Source organism: Monodelphis domestica, chromosome 8 (assembly GCF_027887165.1).
Source record: "Monodelphis domestica isolate mMonDom1 chromosome 8, mMonDom1.pri, whole genome shotgun sequence".
Lineage (NCBI taxonomy): Eukaryota > Metazoa > Chordata > Mammalia > Didelphimorphia > Didelphidae > Monodelphis > Monodelphis domestica.
The window spans coordinates 108,672,022-108,699,489 of NC_077234.1; the positions used below are offsets into that span (position 1 = coordinate 108,672,022).

The 27,468-nt window shown below is 35.3% G+C and overlaps 2 protein-coding genes across 11 annotated transcripts in view; one reads left to right on the forward strand and one right to left on the reverse strand.

Annotated features, from left to right (window-relative positions):
• The window catches only part of DIAPH3 (diaphanous related formin 3), a 445,793-nt gene that overhangs the window by 60,842 nt on the left and 357,483 nt on the right, over positions 1-27,468 (reverse strand). The window lies entirely within an intron of this gene.
• HDAC8 (histone deacetylase 8) overlaps positions 15,844-27,468 on the forward strand; it is a 41,190-nt gene continuing 29,565 nt past the window's right edge. For 2 of the 8 annotated variants that reach the window (XM_056806855.1, XM_056806856.1), the window contains exon 1: positions 15,943-18,964. In XM_056806855.1, the coding sequence (XP_056662833.1) occupies positions 16,481-17,620 (1,140 nt within the window). In that variant the 5' untranslated portion in view covers positions 15,943-16,480 and the 3' untranslated portion in view covers positions 17,621-18,964. Of the gene's footprint in view, positions 19,578-27,468 lie in introns of those variants that run through there. The other 6 variants (XM_056806858.1, XR_001624253.2, XR_008913853.1 and 3 more) reach the window with 6 other exon arrangements.

Here is a 27,468-nt window from a genome sequence, read left to right on the forward strand (position 1 = left end):
TTTGATACCACAAAAGATTTATTATAAATATTTTTGTACAAGTAGGTTCTTTCTCCATTTTTTGGATTTCTTTGGGATACAGATCTAGCAGTGGTATTACAGGCTCAAAGGTGCATTATTTTATAGCCCTTTGGGCATAGTTCTAAACTGCCCTCCAGATTGGTTGGATTAATTCACAACTGCCCCAACAATACAGTAGTGCCCTATTTTTGCTACATCCACTTGAAAATTTATCACTTTCTTTTACTATAAATATTGGCCAACCTGATAGGTGTGAGATGTTATGGAATGGGTAATTTCTAATGAATAATTAAAAACAGAAGTCAGAGAGCAAGTGGAGACAAGGAGTGGACACTTTTTTCCTCTAGGAGTTTTGGGAATAGAACTAAAACAATTCTTAGAAGTAGATTTATTTTCCTGGATGTTCATGTTTGTAAGAAAGATTAATGAAATTAATTTACTGTTTAATTATCAAGTCAACCCATTCATGCACTGAAAATAAATTGAAAAGGCAAAATCAAAAGAGAAATTAAGAAAAGAAAAGAAAATAAAAGAAAAAGAAATAATAGTTTTTTAACAAAAGATGTATTAAAAGGATAAATCAATTATCCAAATTAAACAAAAAGGAAAAGTAGAGAAAACAATAACAATGAAAAACAAAGAATGTTACTAGAGAAAATTCCTTATTAATTGTATGTCAAAAATAGAATGCAGAAGTTGACTGAATATTTGAAAAAATATAACACTCAAGTTGACAAAATAAGAATGTCTCAGTAAATCAGTATCAGAAATAATAAGTTGAAATAGGCCATGAAGAAATGAACATGTACAACCATGCTCCACCCTACCAAGTGGATTCAAAAGTGAATTAAAATAGGATTTTTTCCTATATAATAAATAAAATAAAATAAATTTTTCAAAAGGAAAAATATAAGTGATCCACAAAAGCTTGAATCAAATGATTTGTGCAATGATTGGGAAATGACTAAGTTTTGCAATATGAATATAAACAAACATTATTGTTCTAAAAGGAATGGCAAATATGAAGAATTTTGGAAAATGTAGAAAGACTACTAAAGTTAAGCAGAGTGAGGAATACAGAGCCAAAAGGATAAAATAAACAAAAACTACAACAATATAAAAGAAAACACCATGAAATTATAACAATTAAGCCAAATACAATAGATGGTATCAGTACCAAATTATTTAAGTTTAAGTTTTAGGCATTTTAAAATGTCTGTTGATTTCTTTAAAGTAATATTATAAATAAAAAATTGGAAAATAAACTGGAATTAGAAATAAACTACATATAGAAAAATGCAAAGCAGTCAACAGCCCAGAGCCTTTAGGATAGGAGCTGAATTTGAACTTTTTAATGAAACCCAACTAGTTGAATGTTACATTAAAGTTAAAATCAGTTATGAAGTAATTCTTTTTTTCATTTTCTGACTTTTTTTATAAGTGAAGTTTTAATTTGCTATTTTCTGAAAATGACAATGACAAACTAGGTGGGATAATAGGTACAAACAAGCACAACAAGCAAATAAAATCAAAGAAGGACAAACGAGGTTGTGGTATAAACATTCATTAATAAAAAGCTGCTTCAGCTCTCAGAAGAGGAAAGAAACCAAAATAAGCCAGAAGCCAACTGAACTGGGACTATATATCCTTTTTTATCTTACTCTGTTCATTGAAATATAGTTTAATTGGAATAAAAGTGATTATCACCTTCAATTGCAATTATTCTTTTAATTAATAATGGTTTTCAGGCTCAGTAGTTAGTGGAAGTCCTGATTTCAAATGTGCCTTAAGACACTTAACCCCAGTGCCTAGCCCTTATCTCTCTTCTACTTTGGAACCAATACACAGTATTGATTCTAAGATGGGAGTTATGGGTTTTAATTAAAAACAAAATTAACAATGGCTTTTATTTATTAAAGGCCATTTAAAGAGAAGTAATTTATCAAATGTATTTCAATAAAAAATAATAATTAAATGATTTAAACAAAAAATAACATATACATCTGGGTTTATCCAGATATTATAACAAATACATAAATAATAGGAAGTTAGGGGATAAATAACATGGAAATACTCTAAAGAAAAACATCTTCAAATATTTGTACTGTCAAAAAGTCCAAAAGATATAACTGAATGATTATGAAATAATTCCTTCAACAAGGTGATAATTTAGCTTTATTCAGAAATTACATGAAGTTAAACTTCATTACTGACATTATTTTATGTCTAACACCTTAGACTTCTTTATATTTCAAATGAAATATCTATAATGATTTTTCAGAAGTAAACACTAATTATTAGATGAACAATGGCTTAATTAATACTTCAATCTCATTTATTCTATGACTATAAAGTCATTTGCTTTTTAACAATAGATGCCAACTAAATATAAAAATCTTGAAATGTTTTTTAGGTAATGCATTATTAATGAAAAGCAACTAAGTTTCAATTCATTCAATATCTAAATTAAGATAACATATTCTTAACCTCATTAATGAGGAAAATTTCTAATCTATATAGGCAAACAATTTCCAGATTCTTTCACTTGTAATGCCATCTCATTTTAGCTTTTAGTTTTTAGCTCCATCTTTATAATAAAAATAATATATGCTTCTTCTCCTTACTAGTTTCAATCTTTTTCTAATAGGTTGCATTTGTCTTTGTTTTATGAATATATTATATTCAAGAAACCTCTTCATCCTTGAAGATGACATTAGCCCATCTGGATCTCCATCAGAAGAAACCTCTGCCCATCAGGTCCCTCATCCCTCCCTCTAATGGAGGGTAGAGGCTTTATAAGGAAGGCATCCAGACTAGTCATTTCTTTATTTCCCATGTAGACTACTCCATGATAATATGTCATCTTTCCCTGAATTTGTTCTCATCTCTGCTCCCTTTAATGTTTCCTTTTATGCTACCTTCCCTATTAAGCTCCTTCAAGGCAAGGACTGTCTTTCTTTTTGCTTGTACTGCTATTATTAGTGCTTACCAGAGTGCTTGGAACACAGTAAATGTTTAATAAATATGTTGATTGACTAACCATGAAGATATGGCAAGTATAATTGATTCCTGCATTTTAAGCACATTCAAACTGTGGCAAAACATAGCTAATATTCTGTGAACAGTACTTTATCTATCTCCTTTCTCCCCATCAATAATAATACCCATGGAAATCACAGAGAGCACCATTTAATAAACATTTTAAAAACTGATTGTTTTAAAAAACAAAACCACACTACTGAGGATGAAAAAATTAATATTAAGAATTTAGTAAACAAAAATTTCATTTTGGGTTTAATGATACACAACTCACTTGGCTATATTCTAGATTCCTATCATTCCTTTATTGTCTCTCAGATATCTAAAAGGAAAGGGAGAGTAAAGATGACCATTTCATAGTTCACACAATTCTTCCATTATTCTTAGTTATCCATAGGAAAAATGGCATAGGGGCATGACAGAAAATAGGGATGATTTTTTGTTATTACATTAGCTTTAAATAATCATTTTAAAATGTGAGTTCACAGTATATTACCTACTAGCTGACAGAACTGTTAAAATAAAAAGTGTGTACAGTGTAGTCTGAAAATGAGATATACTGACCAATATCAAGGGGAACTTTACCATCTTGTGATTCACATTAAAATGTCAGCTTTGATGTCATCACTGATCTATCTTTACCACGTTACATCACCAAATATACAAAATAATGAATGTGCTTTAAAAATAGAAACTGTACTCTATACTCTTATCCTGCTTCCATTCAAAATATCCTCACTATGATAAATATCATTTACGTTAATATAAATATATAACAAAAAATCGTAATACCTGAAGTATTAAAAATGATAATTTCTAGAAAATATATTTTATATCAAATAAAAAAGGAGCTAAGATGGCGGAGTTGTGAACTAATCCAACCATTTTGGAGGACAATTTGGAACTATACCCAAAGGGCTATAATACTATGCATACTGTGACAGAGGCTGGCACTAGAGAAAAAGTGCCAGGCTGAAGAGTGTGTGGAACTGATCACCATAATGGGGGAGGGACCCGGAGAAGATTGGAATCTGGAGGGGAAGAAGATTCTGGCTGGAAAAGCGGTGGGTCTCGCAGTCAGGAGAAGCCAAAGAGAGAAGAAGCCAAAGAAAGAAGACTTTCTCTTGAGGGTTACCCATTTTTTTCTGATTGTGACTGGAAATTCTTCGCCCCAACATTTCCCAGTTGAAGAGAGACTCCCTGAAGAGAAACCTGAGAAAGGCATTTTGAATCTTTATCAGACTTTACCTCAGCTCCTGTTGCCCTGGGTCTGAACTGTGGCCAAGGGGCCCAACCCAGGGTCAGCCGACCTGACTACCTCTCAGGGGGCTGCCAAAAGCCTGAGATCCCCCAAAAAAGGAGGGAAGGAAAAGGGTTTTAGATAGAGACAGGGGCCCCTTTTTTCTCACTATTCTTTCCCTGCCAGTTATTCCTTTGTATTACCCTGATGTGACTTTAAATAGTTATCTGAATCAAGTGTGAGTGAATAGATCAAGGGGAGACCCTTTGGTCTCAAGTAGTGGAGGGGGGGCAAGAGGGACAAGAGCAAATCTGGGAGAGCAGCCATAGCTAAGGAGGGAAGGCAGAAGGGGGAAAATCTTCAAACCCCCTCTCCTCTCTCTGAGCCAACCCATTACATCAGCTGTCTCCCCTGATCCCCGCTTTGAGAAGGGGGGTCTCCACTCTTCTCCTCTCTCTCATTCCAGTACAATACCCTTTGATCCATAATGCCACCCCTGAGTTTGTATCCCATAGAGATAACAAAAAAGGGGAAAGGACCTATTTGTACAAAAATATTTATAGAAGCCCTTTTTATGGTGGCAAAGAATTGGAAATCGAGGGCATGTCCATCAATTGGGAAATGGCTGAACAAATAGTTGTGGTACATGTTGGTGATGGAATACTTCTCTGCTATAAGAAATGATAAGCAAGATGATTTCAGAAAAAAAGCTGGAAACACCTGCGGGAATGGATGCAGATTGAAATAAGTAGAACTGGGGGAACATTGTATAGAGCAACAGAAATATTATACAGTGATTCTCTGTGAAAATTTGACTATCAGCAGTGTAAGGATCTCAGACAATACTTAAAGGGGAATGCAATCCCCCTCCAGAGAAAGAACTGTTGAAGTCATCTTACACATCAGTGTATTTACAGTTTCCGTTTTGGTTTTGGGGTATGAGTGTGCTCTTACAACAATGACCAACATGGAAATGTTTTACATGACAATAAAATAAATAAAAAAAGAAAGTAGGATGGAAAAAAGTAGTTATAAGACAAATTAAATGGTATTGCAATAACAGTATTCTATACATGGTAAATTGGTTTAATAAATTGCTTTGGGGAATGGGGGTGAAGCAATTGCATAGCTCAGTGGATTGAGACTCAGGTCTAGGTTCAAATCTGGCCTCAGACACTTCCTAGCTGTGTGACCCTGGGCAAGTCATATAACCCCCATTTTCTAGCTCTTACTGCTCCTCTGCCTAAGAATTGATTCTAAGACAGAAGGTAAGGGCTTAATATACACCAAATAAATAAATAAATATATGGCTTTTGGGCCTCAATTATATGATTCCTAGCATCACTGTTTTCATAAGACATCAATGCCAGGAAAGTGATAGTCTTGTCAAAAATTCATTTCTATGGTACCTGGAATGGGAAGATTATTTCCCTATGAAGAATTCTTCAAAAAATCGGCTGATTTTTCCAGATCAAACTGTTGTTTTTTTTTAAGGGACAACCATTCCATTACTAAACACTGTTATGTTCTGTTATGTTTCATTAAGAAAACAGTTAAAAACATTAGACCTTCCATAACTTCATCATTCATACTAACCTTTGACTCCATAGTTTCAAATTGTACCACTTTGTTATAAATCTTAAGCTAATGATCCTTCTTTAAAGTTTCTATCACTACTACTACTACTACTACTACTACTACTACTACTACTACTACTACTACTACTACTACTACTACTACTACTACTACTACTACTACTACTACTACTACTACTACTATAATCAAAAGGTAGAGATGCAGTCTTTTAAAAAAAATCTACAATTTTAATGTTTTAATAACATGATGAAACTTTCACATGAATTAGAGACCTGATCTTTGGACAAATCAAACAAGACAGGATTCTATGTTAATGTTGTAATGTTATATGTTAGTGGTATTTATTATACCAAAATAGTGAGTAGGAGTCTAAAGGGTTAAAAAAGGGCATCACTGTACCAAATGTAAAAGTACAATTGTTAAAATGGACATTGTATGGTATTTAATTTAATAATATTAAATTATTTCACTCTGTGTGGCATAGTATACAGAGAATTAGCCTCGATGACCAGAAGACCAGGCTTCAAGTCCTACCTCCAATAATGCTGATTAGGTAACCCTGGGCAAAGAACAATCTCTCAGTTCTCTAGGCACCTTTTACAAGCTACGCCCAACAAAAACAACCCTTATTCTTTTTTAAAGTAAGATTTCAATAAGGAGTGACAGAAATTTTATATTCATATATTTAAATAGCAGTACCTCATCTAAAAAGGGAGTTTTCAACCTTATTGATAATTGAGAAAAAACATTTAAGATGCCACCCTGAAGTGAGTCCAGAGTATTCTACAGAATATTCATTTTCCTCTCCTGAGATTAAAGCCTGTGGTCCATCTGTGATAAGGAAAATACTCATGCTTTCCATTTGTATAAAGAACAGTGAAAAACTGCTCCTTTCGTACAAAGCCTCTTTTAAAGCTTTCCTGCCTGAATAGTTCTTCCTGAAATTAAACTATAAGAATAAATATATGTATGAAATAAAGAATAAAATATCTTTTTTGAAAAAAAAATTCTGAGCTATGTGACTTCAAGATGTGTAATAAGAGCAACATTTTATGTTCTGTAAGGCAACAACTTAAAAATAAAATCCTTGGTAACATTTCCACATTAAACTACTTAAGAAAACTAAAAGGGGGCAGCTGGGTAGCTCAGTGGATTGAGAACCAGGCCTAGAGATGGGAGGTCCTAGGTTCAAATCTGACCTCAGCCACTTCTTAACTGTGTGACCCTGGGCAAGTCACTTGACCCCATTGCCTAGCCCTTACCACTCTTCTGCCTTGGAGCCAATACACAGTATTGACTCCAAGACGGAAGGTAAGGGTTTAAAAAAAAAGAAAGAAAGAAAACTAATATGATGCCTAATTTGCAAATGTGACTAATACTTACAAAAACAGAGCACAAGGTTTAGAGTCAGGAAGACTCTACTTGGATTGCCCAGTTGTTAGTTTTTAGTCATACTAGTTCTTGATAATGTCTCTAAAAAAGTTTTCACATGTATATAAATTGTTGATTCAATATATTTAAATAAATATGGGTACATTTACTAAAGTAACATATATTATTCTTTTCTGTTGCATTTGTAGTTTGTTTGTTTGTTTGTTTTTCTTGTCTGACAAACCTCTGGTTAAGAGGTTAAATCTCTGGTTGGGAGATCCTTTGAATATCCCAAGTCATATAAGATGAGGACCTGATGGAGTGTGTTACATGAGTTAGCACTCCATTCAATCGATTCATAAAGTAATTTCCAAATCAAAATTTTAAATACAAGAACAGATCAAAAGGACCCTAACTCACAGTACTATTAGAACCATTTCTGATTCTGGACTTCACCACCACTCTCTACTTCTACAGTCTTCTCCTCCTGGAAGATTCCTCTGGCCCAGTGAGATCCCTCCTCAATTTGAATTTCTTTTAGAACTCCTCAAATTGCATTCCTTCTAGGATTTTCATTTTGAAGAAGGACCAAGGTCAGCCACCCGTCATTTATGAAAATTAACCAAAAAGTGACCAATACAGATGAGATGTGGCAGTTAAATATCCTGACGATTTGAAGAAAATAATCAAAGGGAATATATACATGGTTTGACAAATTTTTAATAGAGATGAAACAGGCTTAATCTGGAAAACGATATTTTCCAGAACTAACATTTTCTAAGCCAGAGAAAACTCAACTCATATTTAAAGTGTCAAAAGACTTTCTAACAGTTACTAGAAGGTAATGTAGAAATGCATTTTAAATGAAAACCAATTCTTGTTAAACAGTCTTAGAATTCTTCCGAGAAGCTACAACCATTGATTGCTTCCAGTTCTTTGGTGATCAGATAAGAAAGTGTACCTGCCTAAAGCTGATCAAGAAGACTCATTTTCAAGTTATTTTAGTCTAGCTGTGGAAAAATATTGCCAAATCATCAAAATTATGTTTAAAGTATTACTTTAGGTTATCCAACAATCCTTGGTTTATAGTGTGAAAATATGAGGATGCAAATTCACCAAAATGTGAATAAGGCTTTCTGCAGCTACCAATTTCATGCAGAAAGATGTCATTTCATCTTCACATCAGTATCAGCTGACTTTTAATTCAGTTTTTTTTTAATTTTTAAGTTTAATTAACTGAATTTTAATTCAGTGTTTTTAAAAAAATTTGCTAAGAATAATAGCATTTATATATTGCAACCACTACATGCCAGGTGCTATGGTACATGCTTTACAAATATTAACTCATTTCATCCTCACAACAAACTTTGGAGACAGATGTTTATTTTTATTCTTATTTTACAATTGAGGCAAACAGAGGTTAAATGAATTGATCAAGATCACACAGCTAGTAATTGTTTGAATTTGGATTTGGACTCAGCTCTTCCTAATCCCAGGTTTAGTCCTCCATATGATGGCCCACCTACATTTTCCTTATACTTTGCTGTTATATTATTAACAAAGAGATAAAAACAACTTATTTAATAAAAAATTTCATTGGGATGGAACCAATTACTAAGCTTTACATATAATCATTGTTTGCCTTTGAATACTTCAAATTAGAAAAATGTGACCACTTAATGGGATCACAGTAACCAGGATTTGAAATCCCAGTGCCTGGTACTTAAGAACCATTTAGTAAATGTTTGCTGACGACTAAGAAAAACATTCAGTAGCTTCTTATTGCCTCTATAAGATAAAAAGTAAATTCTTCTTTCTTCCCTTCTGTCAAAGCAGGTAATCTGTGTCACTGAATCCCTCTCCCCTGCAAATATTGGTGTGTGAACACACATATTTATATTATTTACATATTACACATGCACATATATATATATATATAATTTTTGTAAGGGAGGGGGATTTAGATGATATCAGAAATAACAAAAATAATGAATATTAATGCTTTAACCCTTGGTGATTCTTTACTAAATGTAAACAACTTTCTCAGACTGAATTGCAAAAGGTGATACTGGCTGAAAATTTGCAACATCTGAGAAGTGAAAAGGCAGTAGGAAGGTACACTTGATCTGGCCTGTGCCTAAAATGTGTAATATAGTATTAATATTTTTTTTCTTTGATAGTAGCTTGCTCTCTTTTAAAACTAGTAGAAATTAGGCAGCTATAAGAAACTATGGGATCCACACATTTTATTCAAGTGGCTATAAAATAACTTTATATATACATATATATTTAATTTTTAAAAAGTGTAAAATGGAAAAAGTTGGCTTCTTCAATAATCTTCAATAATCCCATTACATTGGGGTTTAAGTAGGTCTATGGACTACTTGAGTTAGTCAATAAGCATTTATTAAGTATAGGAGAAATGGCATGGAGAAAAAACAGGCTTTACAAAAACAGAATAATTTGTTTCAGTACTCTGTTACTGAAGATCTAAAGAGGAATCTGGGCAATCAGTTCAGGATATTATGGATGGTAAGAATATTAAGGAGGGGAATCCTTGGCATAGGTATAGCTTTGGATGAGGTGATCTCTAAGGTTCCTTCTAAGTCTGATTCTCCATGCTCATTATCAACATTATAGGCTCTCCTCAGGGTTCTTTTCCCATAATTCAGTGCACTTTGGTTAAAAAGACATTGATTCTAGAGTCAGAGCCTGGGTTCAAATTCCACCTTTATCATCTAGGGTAAACCATTTAACTTCCTCAGTTAAGTACATTTCCCCTTTGCAAAGAAGTTGGATGGTCTCTAGGGTCCCTTTCATTTCTTCTTCTTTTTTTTACCCTTTCATTTCCTAATCTATGATTACTGTCTGTTAGCACTGAGTCTTGTATAACCAGGGAGCCTAGCTTGAAGGTTGAAGGGATCCCAGGGCTACTATTAGCTAAGATTAGCCAGTAAGGTTTACTGTGAGAAACAGGGAATACTGAGTCAAGGAGGTGGTTGGGGGATCTAATACAAGCTTTTGACTGTGGCACTAGGTCTACAAAGAAATCTGGTCACATCTTTTCTGAGGAATAGAGGACATACATTTCTTGTTTCAGTTATAGTCACTGCAGAAACCAACCACTTAAAGGTGCCTATGAGTCTAATATTAAGAGAACATAATATGAACTTATTTTTATTTTTATAATAATAATAATTATTATTATTATTATAGCATTTATGTAGTGATTCAAGCTTTTGTGAACACTATAAACAATGATTACCTCATTTATCACAAGTAAGAAATTTGCTATATAAATTTACATGGACTATATATATCCTATAGTAAAAATCTTCCAAAAAGCTGAAGTTATTCTTCATCTCCTGGTGCATTTTACTGTGTCTTAGAGAAGTGACACCATTGAACAACAAGTTGTTTTATGAGAAGGTAGTTTTATTACTAAGACAGGAAAAATAAAAACAAACAAACAAACAAACCTGTGTATGTATGGATGTGTGTGTGTGTGTGTGTGTGTGTGTGTATCTGCATATAAACATCACATTTACAGTAGAGCTTTCAAATAGAAGTCTGAAGGGTTTCAAGTCTGGCTAGGTTAGATCTACAGTCTGGCAAATCACCGTATTTTCAACTAGTTTTGTGTGAAAATTATATTTTTAGGTAGAAGTAAGTGAAGGTAGACATAAAGACTAGGGATATTCTGCCTATCTTGGCAGAATTCAGCAGCTTTCATTTTTTTAGCCTGATCAGATTTTTTCCAAAAGAAGTTTATTACTAATAAAAGAAAATATAATGAATATATAAATAAAAGTCCAAACTAGTGTACATTAGCTGTTTGTCAACTATGTTTTCCCTAATAAATATCCCTGAGTTTTCTACTTGCTTATAGAATATCATCTTTCATTAGTCAATGGAAATGAATCTTGATGCACCTTATTTACTTTCTATGGAATCATCCAGAGTACCCCTGAACTTGTAGTAGGGCATCTGACATCATCCAAAAGCATGTTCAAAGAATATGTCTAAAAACACAATTGGTCCTTTCTTAGTTACAACTGAATTCTAGCATGGCTAATACTGTACATGAGGGGATCAAAAGTCTACTGTAATTAGACCTTCCTTTAAAGCCATCCTTCTCTAGTGATAAGAGTTACAGAAGGGAAAGAATTGATATTTAAACCCTGTAATGACTCAAAACCTTAATCATTGCTTGCTCATGAACTCTACCACTGTAAATAACGAAATACACTTTTCAAAAGAGTTTTATTACAAAAACAAAGAATTACTATCATCTGTTTCAATGAATGATATCTTTCCCCACCTAACTATTTTAAATTCTTAATAAAACAAAACTTAAAACTAAGATGGAAGAACAGTCTTTAAAATATAACTACCATTTTTAGCACATAGTTAAGACTTATTTTATTGTGAATAATCAAAACTAAATTTCACATTTTTCTTAGAATGATTAAAAGGTAAGTCACTTAATTTGTCAGCCTCAGTTTCCTCATTTGTAAAACAGATTTCTGCCTGTCTCACAGGGATGTTGTGAGGATGAAATGATGTAGCCCCCAGTAGTAAGAGCAGGCCCCAATAAAATCAGAACCATCACCTAGAAATCACAAAGCACGTAGTCTGCTCCCCAGCATGGGAAAAGCAAACATTTCCCCTCCCCAAATACTAGATGCCCTGCCAAGAAAATCACTGAAGCAGGAGTTCTATAAGAAGAAGAAAGAAGATTCAGTATTGGGTCATACATGGATATGTTGACATGTGATTTATCATCCTATAGAAAACACTGCTTAGAGCCACTAAAGCAATCTACATCCACTGTTTCCATCTTGTAAATCATTGCCAATCATTGTTCCTGCAAAAAGCTTACCTAATTCTTTAGCCTACGTCATTTTACTACATATTGTGCCTATAAATTGTGCACCCCAAACCAATAAACTAAGTCACTGACTGGCATTCGAACCCCTCAGGACTCCCAACCAGGTGGTCCCCAGTAGGCTTGACAAAATGAGATGTGACAGGATGCGCTGACCCTGGAACTGACTGGAACTCAGCTTCCCAGATGCAGCTTTTTTCTCCATCCCCTCAGCCAACAAGGTTTAATCCTAGGCCAAAGGTCATCCAGGATTCGATTTGCTCTGGCTTCACTGTTACAGCTTCTTAGTCATGGAGAGGCAGAACAAGTTTCAGCTATGGAGGGGCTGGGCCTCCAGATTTGGTGAATACATGCTAAGTCTATACAAGTTGCCAAACTCTAATGATATAATGACCAGATGCATATCCAGAACACTGGCCTGTGACCAGTTCAGAAGCTAAATATCACTGTATTTTTGTTGCATGTTCTTTCTTGCCATTAGATAGGGGCAAATCTCCCTCTTTAAATGTTCAATAATTTGGGGGCAGCTGGGTAACTCAGTAGGTGCGTGGAGATGAGAAATCCTGGGTACGAATCTCACCCCAGACACTTCGTAGTTGTGTGACCCTGAGCAAGTCACTTAACCGCCATTGTCTGGCACTTATTGCTCTTTTGCCTAGGAGCCAATACATAGTACTGATTCTAAGTTGGAAGATAAGTATTTAAAATAAATATTCAGTGACTTGCATGTGTTTCATTTCATTTCAAAACCAAATTTGTACTAACATGGAGCATATGTTAGAGCTACGCCTACAAGATAAGTACAGTGATTTCAAAAGTGCTATAAAAATGTTACTTTTATTACACCATATATGGTATACTCCATATAGAGGCTTTATTTCCTAGATCCTTTATAAAAGCACTCTCTTTTGATCCAAAGTCAATTGCCTCCCTCAAAACAATAGCCCCTAGTAATTCCAAGTCTACAGAGGAGAATCCAAGTTTTGGTTGTCTGTGTTGGATAATAATGAAGATTATACTAGACACACCTCACTTATAAAATATCAAGGAATATGGCATTTTAATTGACCAGCTTAGGCAGATACTACCAAAGATTTATATGCTCTTCTCTGATTCCTCAAGAAATAATAGAAAGGGATCTTGGGAAACCCTTGGCGAAAAAAGCTCTAAACTCTGCTTGTGCAAATACAAGAATTCGGATAGAATAAGATCAGCCTTGTGTCTAAGGTAGCAACATGATACTTGTGATGCATATATAGTTCTGTTACCCTTTAATACCAGCAGAAGTAATTATGAGACAGTGTCAAAGATTTATAAGCACCTGTAGGCATGGCATTTATATAGTCTTTTAATGTGAACTAGGGCAAATGCACATAAAAAATTTATCTCTTACAAAGACAGAAAAGTTAAGTTATAGTACTCTGAATATATGTGGTATAGTAGAGGCAGTTAAGTGGCTCAAGTGTAGAGTCAGGTGAGGAGTCAGAAGACTCTTCTTTAGTAATTCAAAATTTGGCCTCCGACACTAGCTGTATGACACTAGGCAAATCACTAAATCCTGTTTGCCTCAGTTTCCTCATCTATAAATGAGCTAGAGACAGAAATGGCAAATCACCCCAGTGTCTTTGCCAGGAAAACCCCAAATGGGGTCCTGAAAACATGACTGAAAAACGACTAAAAAAGTATAAGGGAAAGAGTACTAGAGTGGGTGTCAGAAGACTTGGATTCAAGTATCAGCTCTGTCACTAACTGTTCTATCATTTTCATAGGGAGGGATTGGACTAGGTAGCTTTGATGACCTCTTCCAAATGTAAATATACAACTAGTGTCATAACACATTGTACAGACTTTTTCTTTATACAATACATACAACAAAAACCATAAATAATGCCCACTTTACAGGTGACATTTTAGCACAATGAAACAAACCAACAGCTTTGACTGACTGCAACTGGGGCATTGGTATAAAAAACCTTAGTAAAACCAGAAATATTTGTAGAAGTAATGTTTTCTTTAAATATCTGAGTCCAATTAATTTGAGTGAATTAATCTGGGAATGTTTCATGAGGAAAGTAGATTTGTGATAGAATTCTGAAAGAAGAATATATTAAAGTTATATTTTGAGTTCAAAGATATTATTTAGATTGAATTCAAAGTGGTGTTTTAACTTTCTCGAAGTTATTAATGGAAATAAAATTTTATAGATCCAAAATGGTCAATAGTAGAAGACTGAAATTATTTTCCCTAGATTCAGGCTAATCTACTATCTACAAGTAGAAAAACTACACTATCATTAATGCTAATTAATCAAATTACTCAATGATTGAAAGGGCTTTAACATCATGTGTTGATTTAATTCAGGCATTTCTCAGAATAGCAGCTTTATGGAAAATTTCAGAAGCACAGAATATAGATTTTTTGGACAGTAAATCAGTAATACGATTTCAGCTCTGAGATCTTCAAATTTTGGTAAAAGTAACAGTAAATAAAACAGACTATTTAAAAAAAAACCTTAGGTTCAGATTTTTTTTTCAGTTCAGCAGTATTGTTGTCCATGAAATAAGCAAGCCAAAACGTTTTAAAAATTTCCTTTTCTGTTATACATTAGATAATTTAGTATGATTTTTTTTGAATATAGCAATTACGACCTTCAGTCATTCTTCTAACCTCTTTAACCATGATGATCATTGTAATTATATAACAAACTTTATAACGTAATGATTCAATTTATGGGTCAAAAATGTTTTGTGGAACCATGTATCAGGAGGCTAAAAATTTTGCCTTACAGTTACAAAATGAAAATGTTGTTGTTTATGTCCAAAATAAACTAAGCCAAACTATAAAGAATTTCCTTTTAAATTTCAATAAATTATCCAAATATAATTTATACTTTCTATGTTGCTGACTACTGATAAATGAGCTTATTTTTCATACTAAACTCAATTTGATAACATCCATTTCAAACTGAATAGGCATCATAAATCCAACATAGCCAAAAACAGGATTTATCCATTTTCTCTCCAAAACCTTAATCTTCAATCCTTCCCTTTCTCTGTTGAGGACATTATCCTTTCAGTCACCCATTTTCCGGACAGTGATTCAGTTTTTACTCTCTCTAGCCTCCATGTCCAGCCACCAAATCTTGTCATTTCTTTTTTCAATACCTTTTTGAAACGAGTTTAAATGGTTGTATTGGTTTTTAATGTTAAAGCTATAATTAATTTAAAAATTTTGAGAACCTTCTTAGGCAAGACTTCTAAAATCAATTTTATGAAAAAACTAGCAAGTAAAACTAGGTACCCTCTTTGTTTCCCTAATATGAGTGGGAAATGATGCATTTACTATTAAATAAAAGGAGGGTGGTGTTTATATATTATTAACCATATATAACAGAGCTTCTCTTAGGGAATAGTGCCCATGTGGCATTTTATAGGCGAAGGGAATCGGTGTTTCAGACAGTTCAGAGTTTTAGACTTGTGGAATTACCTAAAAAATAAAAATTTAAGTCTAAAAGCTCAGATGTTTGGTATGCGCACACACACACCACTGCACAATCCTGTCAGCTTGCCCACCAGAAGGAAGAACCATTTATTGAACACTCATCTTATTTCAAAACTACTGGCTCATGCGTAGGGCCAGGAGGCTCTGTCCGCATACTTTAAAGGGTCAGCAGGGACAGAGACAAAGGCTGATGCAGCCTTATCTTGGCGGGCTTTTAAAGCCCATGGACACGCCCCATCCATTTACTAAGGTGGAAGAGAGGGGTCTAGGGAAACCGGTCTTTTTCTCCCGACCTGACAAAGGCTGATGCAGCCTTATCTTGGCGGGCTTTTAAAGCCCATGGACACGCCCCATCCGTTTACTAAGGTGGAAGAGAGGGGTCTAGGGAAACCGGTCTTTTTCTCCCGACAGGCCACTGTTTCACTCAAGAAGCCCCGGCTCAGGCGGGTGGACTGCAACTCCCAGTCTCTCCTCTCCCTCCCTCCCTCCCTCCCCGCATCCCCAGGAGCAACTGCGCGGTGAGGAGGAGGGGGAGCGCTCCGGTTGCTGTGGCGGAAGCTGCGGCAGCGGAAGGGGCAGCGGCAGTGGCGGAAGCCAGGGCAGAGGTAGCAGCAGAGAAGACAGAGAGAGGCAGCGCCAATTGAAGGCAGAGACAGTGGCAGCGTCAGCTAAGGTAGAGGCATCCACGGCAGTAGCAGCAGCAGTGCGGAGAGACAGTGGTAAGGGAGGCGGGGGCGGCATCACAGCGGCAGCGTTCGGGGTCCCTCGGGCCGCCAAGGTTCGAGTGTCCCCGGGGGGGGCCAGGGCCTGGGTGAGGGCGGGCCATGCAGGAGGCAGAGGAGCCCTCGCCCCCTCCGCGGCAGCCGCCTCTGCCCCCTGTCTACATCTACAGCCCGGAGTATGTCCGCACTTGTGATTCGCTGGCCAAGGTGCCTAAGAGGGCCAGCATGGTGCATTCCCTGATCGAAGCCTATGAGCTGCTGAAGGAAATGAGGGTAGTGAAGCCCAAAGTGGCCTCCATGGAGGAAATGGCCAGCTTCCACACGGACGCCTATCTGCAGCATCTCCAGAAGGTCAGTGAGGAAGGGGATGACGAGCACCCTGACTCAGTGGAATTCGGCCTGGGCTATGACTGCCCCAGCACGGAGGGCATATTTGATTATGCGGCCGCTGTAGGGGGCGGCACTATCACCGCGGCCCAGTGCTTAATTGACGGAACATGCAATATAGCCATTAACTGGGCCGGAGGCTGGCATCATGCCAAGAAGGATGAAGCTTCAGGCTTCTGTTACCTCAATGACGCTGTCCTAGGGATTTTGCATTTGAGGAGGAAGTTTGATCGCATTCTGTACGTGGACTTGGACCTGCATCACGGAGATGGCGTCGAAGACGCTTTCAGTTTCACTTCCAAAGTCATGACCGTGTCTCTGCACAAATTCTCTCCAGGGTTTTTTCCGGGGACTGGAGATGTGTCAGACGTGGGCCTCGGGAAGGGGCGGTATTACAGCGTCAACGTGCCCATTCAGGATGGCATACGGGATGAAAAGTATTATCAGATCTGTAGAAGTGTCCTCAAGGAAGTCTATGCAGCCTTCAATCCCAAAGCAGTGGTTCTGCAGTTAGGAGCCGATACCATAGCTGGGGACCCGATGTGTTCATTTAACATGACTCCAGTGGGACTCGGGAAGTGTCTTAAGTACATCCTTCAGTGGCAGCTGGCCACCCTGATACTGGGAGGAGGAGGTTACAACCTTGCCAACACAGCCCGATGCTGGACATACTTGACCGGGGTCATCCTGGGTAGAACACTGTCTTCTGAGATCCCAGATCATGAATTTTTCACTTCATATGGCCCAGATTATGTGTTAGAAATCACCCCCAGCTGCCGGCCTGACCGCAATGAGCTGCACCAAATCCAGCACATCCTGAATCGAATTACAGGGAACCTGAAGCATGTGGTTTAGGGGACAATGCTAGATCTGATTGTGAAAGTATAGGAAGATTTCTTATAAAGCCGACTTTGTGTTTTTATGAATTTGTGGCAGTGGGGAAAATTTCGAAGGCATCACTTCCCCCACAATACCAAAAGGCAGCTAGTCTCCTGGGGCTCAGTAAGCAATCACCTCAGAGATTATAGTTGAGGGTTGAAGAAAGAAGGAAGGTAACTTTTAAGGTTCAGGTGCTTTTTTCTGCAACATGGTTGAGACAAAATTAAGATTCCTTTTTAAAAAGGCAGAAGCAGTTTGTATTCTTAAAATTATTTTCTGGTAGATTTGGAGTGGGGAGTTTTTATTTTTTAAGCAAACCGTTTGGGGTTAGTTGTTCACTGTTGCTGATGAATTTAGAGAGTAGGGTAGTAGATACAAATTTATTTTAAACATAAAATTATATTTTAACTTTGTCTCACCTTTAAAATAGTTGCATATATTGTATAATTATATTTTAATAAAGAGTTTTTAACAGATCCAGGATTTCATCAATTTGCATATTATAAGGACCATTGCAGACTGAAATAGCTCCATGCAAGGCCTTCTTTAAGTTCCCAATACAAGATTGCTCAATAGTTTGGAGGGCCTTACTCTTGAATTTTTAAATATAATACATTTAAGGTAGTGCTTTAAAGTGTTACATTTTATAGGACTTTTAAAAATGTACAAAGCACTTTACAAATATTATCTCATTGGTTCTTTACAACCAACCTATGAGGTAGGTGCTATTATTATCCCAACTGGACAGAGGAGGAAATAGAGGTTGAGAGAGATGTGACAGTGATTTTCCCAGGGTTATATAGCTGATAATTATCTGAGGCCAGGATTCTAACCCAGATTGTCCTGACTTCAAGTCTAGGGATCTATTTATTTCTTAATATCCCAAGAGTCATCTACAAATACCATTCAGTTCTGGGTTTAGTTCTTGTCTATCTGATACACCTCTCCATGTTATATATACACTGATGGACTAACTTGATAAACTTCTTGTCCGGCTGCATGTTATAGTCTGGGCAATATGTATTTTTAATTCACTTTGTTGTTTCAATGAATTTTTAAATCACTTTGTTGTTCCATTGTGAATGATTTTACTGTACTAATGTGTATTTCAATGAGGAATTTTTGGAGTATTCTGGGGATGTCAAAATATTACCTACTAGGGAGAAACTCCTTATCAATAAGTAATTCCTTTCTTCTTCTTCTTTTTTTATGCTTGGACTATGACCAGGCATCAACCATGACAGTGGCAGATTTAGGTAAGCGCATCTTCCTGTTTTATACCTCACTGGATGACAGTACTCAGTGGATCACTAAACAAAGGTATTTCCTTAGTTCTATCAGTCTGAGTTAATTTAGTTTGTGCATAGTAGAAACCTTGTTTGAGAAGGCCTTCAAGGCTCCATTTTGTTCTACCAAGTCAAATACTTAAAAAAAAATAAAACAGTATATAATAGTACTATGTTTTCTATGTCAACTCTTGTGAAATCGAGATCTGGATAACTGTAATAAATAATCTAGAAAAGCTCAACAATTTCTTCTCATACTCTTTTCAGGAATTCCCTTGATGCATGCAGAATTAATTCTCATGAAGATTTTATAGAAATAAGAAAGCAAGAATATGGACCAATGGTGGCTATTGCCTTCCTGGTCATTCTTTTTGGGCAAAAGTACCCATCTATGGTATTTTACATTCTATGAGATCTTCCTTCCCCCTCTTTGAAAGATCATGAACATCACTTTCTGAGTAACTTTAAAATGTCATGGATGTCTTCTGCTTGTATTTGATCATGTCTAGCCATTCTTCCTAACTTCTTCCATTTCTACTTCCTCACATAATGTACTGGATACTGAAGTGGCAAAGTGTGAAAGTAGTAAAACCATTATCAGTGAAAAAGAAAATAAATAATAATAAAACCCCAGCATATATGCTCAATTTTGTATGTTTTTCTTCCTTCATTTTCTCTATTAATGTTCTAGGGATTATCCTGAATAGTTGCATTTCACAACAAACTCTCTTTAGGTTTGTTTTATCCTCAAATGCTTTTCTTTTTTTTGGGGGGGGGGAGGAGGGGTGAAGTAATACTATTTAAAATAATACAGATCTGCAATATTTAGTAAATGAGATTGTTCCCATATTCAGTCAGTTGTTAGTATAGTGGATCTCAAGGGATCAGTGTGCCTGAGTTCAAATTTGGCACCTGGCACTTAATATTTACGTGACCCTAGAATGAGCACTTATGATCTGCTTGCCTCAGTTTCCTCAACTGTAAAATTGAGACAATAAATGCATCTGATAGTTTGATTGTGAGGATCAAATAAGATATTGGTAAAAAGCACATGGCATATAGTACCCAACACATAGTAGCAATGAGGTAGATGCTCCTTTCCTTCCTGTTTGCTTGCCCTTGTAAGTTATTTGTCGAATAAGGACAGTTTCTGGGCTCTTTCAGCTTTCTTATTCTTCCATTCTTAACATATCTTATCCTAGTCTCCAAATCCAGCATAGCAAAGGTAATACATGGTTAAGTAAATCTCATTTTTTGGCCCAACAAGTTGTATAAAACAGATATGGCTAAAATAGAGGGACAATGACAAGAAAAATGTAAGCCTAAGTCATTTTCCAATATAAGGAGGTCAAAGGACATAAAAATTCTCAAAAGGAGAACTCTAAACCTTACAACTACATGAAAGAATTTTTTAAATCACTAATAACAGGAGATGGAAACAAAATAATTCTGAGGTTTTACCTCTCAATTAATATAGCAGTGACAGTGTTGAAAAAGGTGTGGAAAGATAGACACACTGGGTTACATTGTTGGCAAATCCATAAATTGGTTTAGCCATTCAAAACATAAATTTGGAATTATTAAGTGGCTAAAAATTTCCATACATTTTGACCCATGGTTTACCCTGCTAGGTATGCAGAAAACTCGAAATCAAGTAGATGCCAAATTGATGGGAATTCTATGTCAGAAGTTTTCATTATGTTGTTTAGTTTTGCTGAACATTCCCCCACTTCCCTTTTTTATTAAGGAAGATGGTTCTCTAAGAAGGATAAAAGGGATATTGGGAAATGTGAGTGATGTCAAAACAAAAGATATAAAATATTATTTAAAAACAAACATCAAGCTGTAGTTCCTGAATGTCTTTTATAAGTCATGGACCTTCTATTGAGTTCCTTATGACGTCTAATCTTTATGTTCTATAATCTGATTTGGTATTTATTTTTACCCATACTCCAATGAGAGGCAATGCAGTAAAGGTGTTAGAAAAATGGCCAGAAAATCTTAACACCTCTCCAACATATTGGTCAGATAACCCTGGATAAGTCACTTAACCAATAAGTAACTTAGGTGGCTAAGACTATGTTACAGAATAATTGCTGATCCACATTAATAGAAAAAGTTTCCTAATACAAATGAAATAGCTCTGGATGAAATCAAACCTGTAAATATCCAGGGATAGGACTGAATGCAATTTTTAAATTACAACATTTTGTCTAGTAAGAGATAGCAACATATATGCTGATGTTCTCTCAAGTAGCCACCCAGTTATTCTACAGAACCATCTCTTATGATCTACTTATTCTTTCAGCCTTTTGCACACACAAAGATGATCACAACTTTGATTTCTTCATCATAAAAATGTTTCACTTGAAGAAACAAGAACTCTTTTCCTTCATTCATTCATAACCTATCATTCCATTTTATTCTTTGGGCTCACTTTTCCTAAACCTATTCTTGGTCCTCACCATGATGATTTCAAATTCATCCTTTTTAAGCTTAGACCTGGACAATGAAACAAGTTCAATAAAACTTCACCCAGTCTTCATTCAATTGTCTTCTTTTCCTGATCCTTTATGTCTTGCAAAACCTCAACTCACATCATCTGTCTCCATTCCTATTAACATGTTGTTGAACAGTGCTAGAGAAAATCGTACATGTGTTGACTAAGTTCACATAATTTGTGTTAATTATATTAGGCACTCCCCAGGGCAAGGCAATTCATTTACAATCCTCCAATTGATTCTATACACCAGTTCCTATAGAGGCACAAATCTTTTTTTATTCCCTGCCTCTTCTTTTTCTGCAACCCTCAACAGAAGATCTCATCTCATATTTGGGGGGGTGGGGGGGGAGAAGAGGGAGGAATAATTTATAGTGAGCTCCATCATCTCCCCTGTTCTACAATCTCCCTAAATGTCTTGGCATTTTCATCATCTCCTCTGTTATTCCAGCCTCTAATAAAGATGTAGCCTTTTTTTTCCCCAAGGTCAATCCCTGTACCAATACCCTGGATCTCATCTCCTTCCTCCGGCATCTTGTCCCCACCATCAATTCAACCCTCCCCAATATTTAGTCTCTCTCTAACTCGTGGTTTATCCATTTATGCCTATAAATATTCCCTGGTCACCACCATATATCTAGAAACCAAACTACTATCCATGAAGCAAACAAACAAACAAAACAAAAAACAAATTTGGCTGTCCTCATTGCTTTTATTTTCTCTCCTATTCCTCACTTCTTAACCCATTGCAATCTGGCATCCAACCTCCTCAACTCAATGAAAACTCCCCTTTCCAAAGTTGCTAATGATCATTAAAACTGATGGCCTTTTCTTAGTCCCTAATTGTCTTCTGAATTTTTCAGTATTTTAATTTATTGACATGTTACTCTCTCCTTTTGGACATTCTCACATCCCTTGATTTTCGTGATACTATTCTTTCTATAAAGGGCACCACCAACATTCTAGCTGCTCTGGTTCATAACCCCTGAGTTATCCATGGCATTTCACTTTCCCCTCACTACACACATCCAATGAGGAGCCATATATGTTATTGATTCTACCCAACATCATCTCTTATATCCACACCTTCCTTTGCCTGATTGGCCCACCATACTACTTCTCATCTGAACTACTAGAGCCTCCTATTTGGTCAACCTCTCTTTTTATAATCCATCCTATTAATAGATGACAAAGTGATATTCCTAAAAAGGACATCTGACCACATCACTCTCCTCAGTAAGTTCTAGTGGCTCCTTATTGCTTGTAGGGCAAAATATAAACTCCTCTAGCATTTAAAGTCTTTCACAGTGTGGTTCCAGGCTAATTTTCTAGCCATTTTATATACACCATTCTCTATTACACATTGTTTAGTTCAGTTAAACTTTCCTTGCTCTTCCTCACAGACAATATGCTATCCTTTTTCTCTGGGATGTCCCCTGAATAGCACTCACTCTTAACTTTTGCTTTTTAAAATCCCTAGTTTCCTTTAAAGCTCAGTTCAAACCTCCTTTCTTGTATTAGACCTTTCCTGGCCTACATCCTGGCTGCCATTTTTTCCTTAAAAAAATTACCTTGTATTTATTTAATATATGAAGAGACTTATATGAGGATCATAACAGAGGTTAAAGAGAGGTTGAAAGCTTTCAAATTCAATGTCCTCATTCTAGAGATGCAGGGACTTATTTTCACCTTTGTGTCCTTAGCACCTATGATTCTGCCTAGCATATAGATGATGATTAAAAATGCTTGTTGAAATAAAAATTTAACATATATGTCAAATTGCATAGCATCAAAATTCATCTAAACGGAGGTAAAAAGACACAGGTAATAAAACAATAATTAGCCTTAACATTAATCTCACAGAGCTGATCAAATCTAATAAAAATGTAAGAAAATGGGAAAATATAGAGTAGTACATACTGTTGGAGGATGCAGAACTAAAAGATTTATAGCATGTAATGAATGGGAATCACTAAAAAATATATTGCCATTTTTTCTCATCATCTTATAGTATTACTACAAAAAAAGTACTGGCATAGAGAAATTAGAAATATATGTAAAGAAGCAGGAATATTAAACATCCTTTATAAACTATAATGAAATAAAAATTGTAGCCAATATAAAAACTGAAAACAAAAGACAGACATAAATGGATTCATAATCATATCTCAGAACAAGACAAATAATAGGTGTGAAAGAAAATGATGACAAAATGACATCAAGATTTCTGAAATATAGCTAAATTAATACATAGGAGAAAAAACATACCCCTAAAAAATAAAATAAAAGGGGAAAAAGAATTAATGTGCTGAATGCTCAATTTGAAAAAGTAGGAAACCAACATACAAACACAAAGAAGAAATTTTGAACATCTAAGAAATACATCTAATTTTGAACATCTAATAGAAAGTTTTGAAATAAAAAGATGAAAAGATGAAAATTAAAAAGCCTAACAGGTACCTTTAGAGGATGATGTCAAAGGGTTTCAAATGAAGGTAAGGGGAGATGATGGGATACACCAGGAATAAGGCAGAAATTGAAGTTTAGAATAACACTTTATACCATATATCACAAAACAAATCTAAATGGATACATGATTTGAATATTAAAGAGCATACTAGAAAAATTATCATTCATTTATTTAGCATTTGTAATGTGCCAGGAAACGTACTATGTGTTTGGAATAAAAAAGCAAAGAATTAAACAAATCATTACGCTCAAGGAGCTGACATCCTAACTCAGGTAGACAATTACAAAGTTCTTCCTACAGCTGGATCATCCTAAACAGTTTCTGGGGTAGGCTAGGGAGCAAAGTAAAACAGATATATCAGCCCCCTGGTGTCAGGTTTTCCCATTACCTGGCTTTCTTGAATATTCCAAATAAAGAGTAAGGAGGGGTAATTAAAACAAATAGAAGACCCAGAGTTGTGCCATGAAAACCCAAAGAGAAGAGTGGTCAACAGTATCAAATGCAGCAATTACGAAAAATGACAATAAAAAAGAGACAATATTTGGCAAATAAGAGATAACTGGTAATTTTGGAGAGAGTAGTTTCAGTTGATTAACAGGGTTGGGAGCCAGACTGCAGAGGGTCAGGAACAGAGAAAACAAAGGCAATGAGTATAATTAGCCCTTTCTAGATTTGGATGAGAAAGAGTAAAGACAGGATGATAACTTAAGGGAATGGTAGGATACTGGGAACGTTTTTAAGTATTGGGGAGAATTGGGCACATTTAAAGGCAGTAGAGAAGGAACCAACAAAGAAAAGTTGGACATCAGAGGAGAAACAAAAGGGATAACTGAGGTATAAATCTGATGATTAATGAGAAAGATGATTAAAAGCATGCCCCGAGTTGTGGCCACCTCATAGTTAGAGATTTGAAAGAAAGAGATTCATGGATTATGTCAAGGTGTTTTCAAAAGAAGAGAAAAGGAGATTCACCAGGAATGTCCTCAAATATCTCTGTAAGGTAAGACATGAGGTCCTTAAATGAGAGAATACAGAGGGTGAGGGCTGGGAGACAAGAAAAAACAAAATGGTTTGGAAAAGATTCTGTAGAGAATCAATTAAAGAGGAATTTAAGGCAGGTCACATATAGAAAAATCCAATGCACATGAAAAATATTAGAAGCCATATCTCTTATAGTAGCAAAGAAATGGGAAAAAAAGTAGATATTAGGAAGTCGAACAAACTGAGGTACACGAATATAATTAACTATTACTGCATTGAAAGAAACAGTGAATATAAAGAATACAAGGAGGCATGGGAAGACTTAAAAGAACTGATGCAAAATGAGATAAGCAGAACCAGGAAAATGATATAAACACTGACTACAACAGTGGAAATAAAAAGAACTATAATGACAATTGAAATAGCAATGGAACATTATAATTATAATTAACAACTTTGGCTCCCAAGAAGAGATATGAGAATGCACCCTTCTTTGCAAGAAAGGGTGACTGGAAATATACTACTAAACTTGATTGATATGTTGGGTTAGTTTTGCTGAAATGTCTTTCCTCTGTTTTAAAATATTTTAAAATTAGGGGAGACTCTGAATGGAAAAGAGGAGATGGGATACAATGGAAAAGAAAAAAATGGTTATCAACAAAAAATTTCAAACCTTTCTAGTCCTTTGTTTATATCTTCAAATACTTCCATTCTATTTCATACTATAATTGCATATATCTAATTTCTACTATTTCATAATATGCTTCTTGAAAGTCAGGACTACTAACTTTTAGCTGGGGCTAAAGGGGATTAGACTCATTTTGTTTATAAAAGAAAATGACATGGAGGTTTTGTTTTTGGAAAGCAATTTTTTTCAATGAAAATTTAGGATTCTTTTCACCACAGCATGCTGCCTCTTGGTACGGGGCACTAAAAATTCAGGAAAACTGATATTAAAAATGAGTGATACATTTTCAGTTAGCAAAGATACTATTTTTAAAATGTTAACTTTCTGAAGTTATCTGATTTAGATGAAATTTTTATCTCATTTATTCATTAACAAAGAAAATAATGATAAACACCTTAGCCTCAGGAATTAAGTTAACAAAATTATCAAGTAATATTTTTTTGTCCAAACAGTATCTGATAAACTGACTTTTCCTCATATCTGTGGTCAGTAGGTCAGTAGAACAAAAACTGTGTTAATATAGATACAAAAAGTGGTAATAAAGAGTGCTGATATTATTAGGAAGGCAATGACAAGTGTATATCTCTAGGGAAAAGATGGCCAAATCAATTGGAACTAAAAAAAAAAAGATACTTAGAAAAATTTGATACAATGATGAACCATTCTTTCCTCATTCCCTACTTCAATCAGTATTAGTACCAAATGGTTGTGATCACTGAAAAAAAATTTAAACCAGGTTTGGAAATCTAAAAGTTATAAATAGAAAGTTCACTTACAAATGTCAGATTCTCAAATTTGATAAAAGGACTAATATAACATATGACCATAACACTTCATAGAAAAAAACCAGAGTATTCTCTCCTTTCTAATAAAGAGTTTCTAATTCACAAAGTTGTGACTCATTAATTACCAAATAGCCAAGTCAATGTATACTTTTCAATGACCCAATTTTGCCTCAGAAGATTTTGGTCACATCCTTTTCACATCAACCTTCCACTGTTGCATTGCTTCAATCCACAATGGCCACTGGAGTTCACATCAGACAGAGCCATCAAATTAATTATAATAGTCTGCTGCTGGCTTATACCTACAAGAAATGATTGATAACAAAACCTGCCTACTTTCTGTTCTCATCTGACAGCAACAAAACAGTCTCTGCCTGCTTTTACAATCACTGGTCATAAATCAATAGCAATTTCATCACCTAGAAAGGTGCTGTCAACTCTGTTCAGTCCATCTGGTTTCATTTTATTTTCATAATTTTAAAATATAACTATTCAGAAAGGTTAATGCAAAATGGCTTTTTAGGTTTTGATATGTTTGCAACATATCAATAATCTCAAAATATGAAACATCAATCTTCTTTAAGAGATTTAGAAAACCATTTTACTAGTATCATAGAATGTCCCCAACTCCCTAATCCTAAAACAACCAAACAAAATATCTCTAGAGATTTCTAACCTTGAAAACCAACAACTCAGGATAAATTTACTATTAGCTCTATCAGTTTTTTTTTTTTTTAATGACTAATGTGCTAAGTATTGCATGGTACCCAATTTTCTCAGAAATTTGGAATACTTGTTACTTTTTTGGTTTCTTTTTTCAATATTACCGTATAATGACAAATAGGCAACACTGCAATGTTGTAAAAAGTTAGTTAAAAAGCATTAAGTATATACTGAACACATATATTATCCTATGCACCATGTGTAAATTTAGAATATAAAGAGCTTTCCTGAAAAAAAAAGTATAAAATAGAACAACCCATGTATATGTATATCAAACATTTGTAAAGGCTAGGATTCAGGAGTGCAGAGGGAGAGTCATATCATTTCCAACTTCCCTGCATCTGAGCCAGCCAACTCCAACCCCCTCCCCCAATGCCAAGGATTTCCTTAA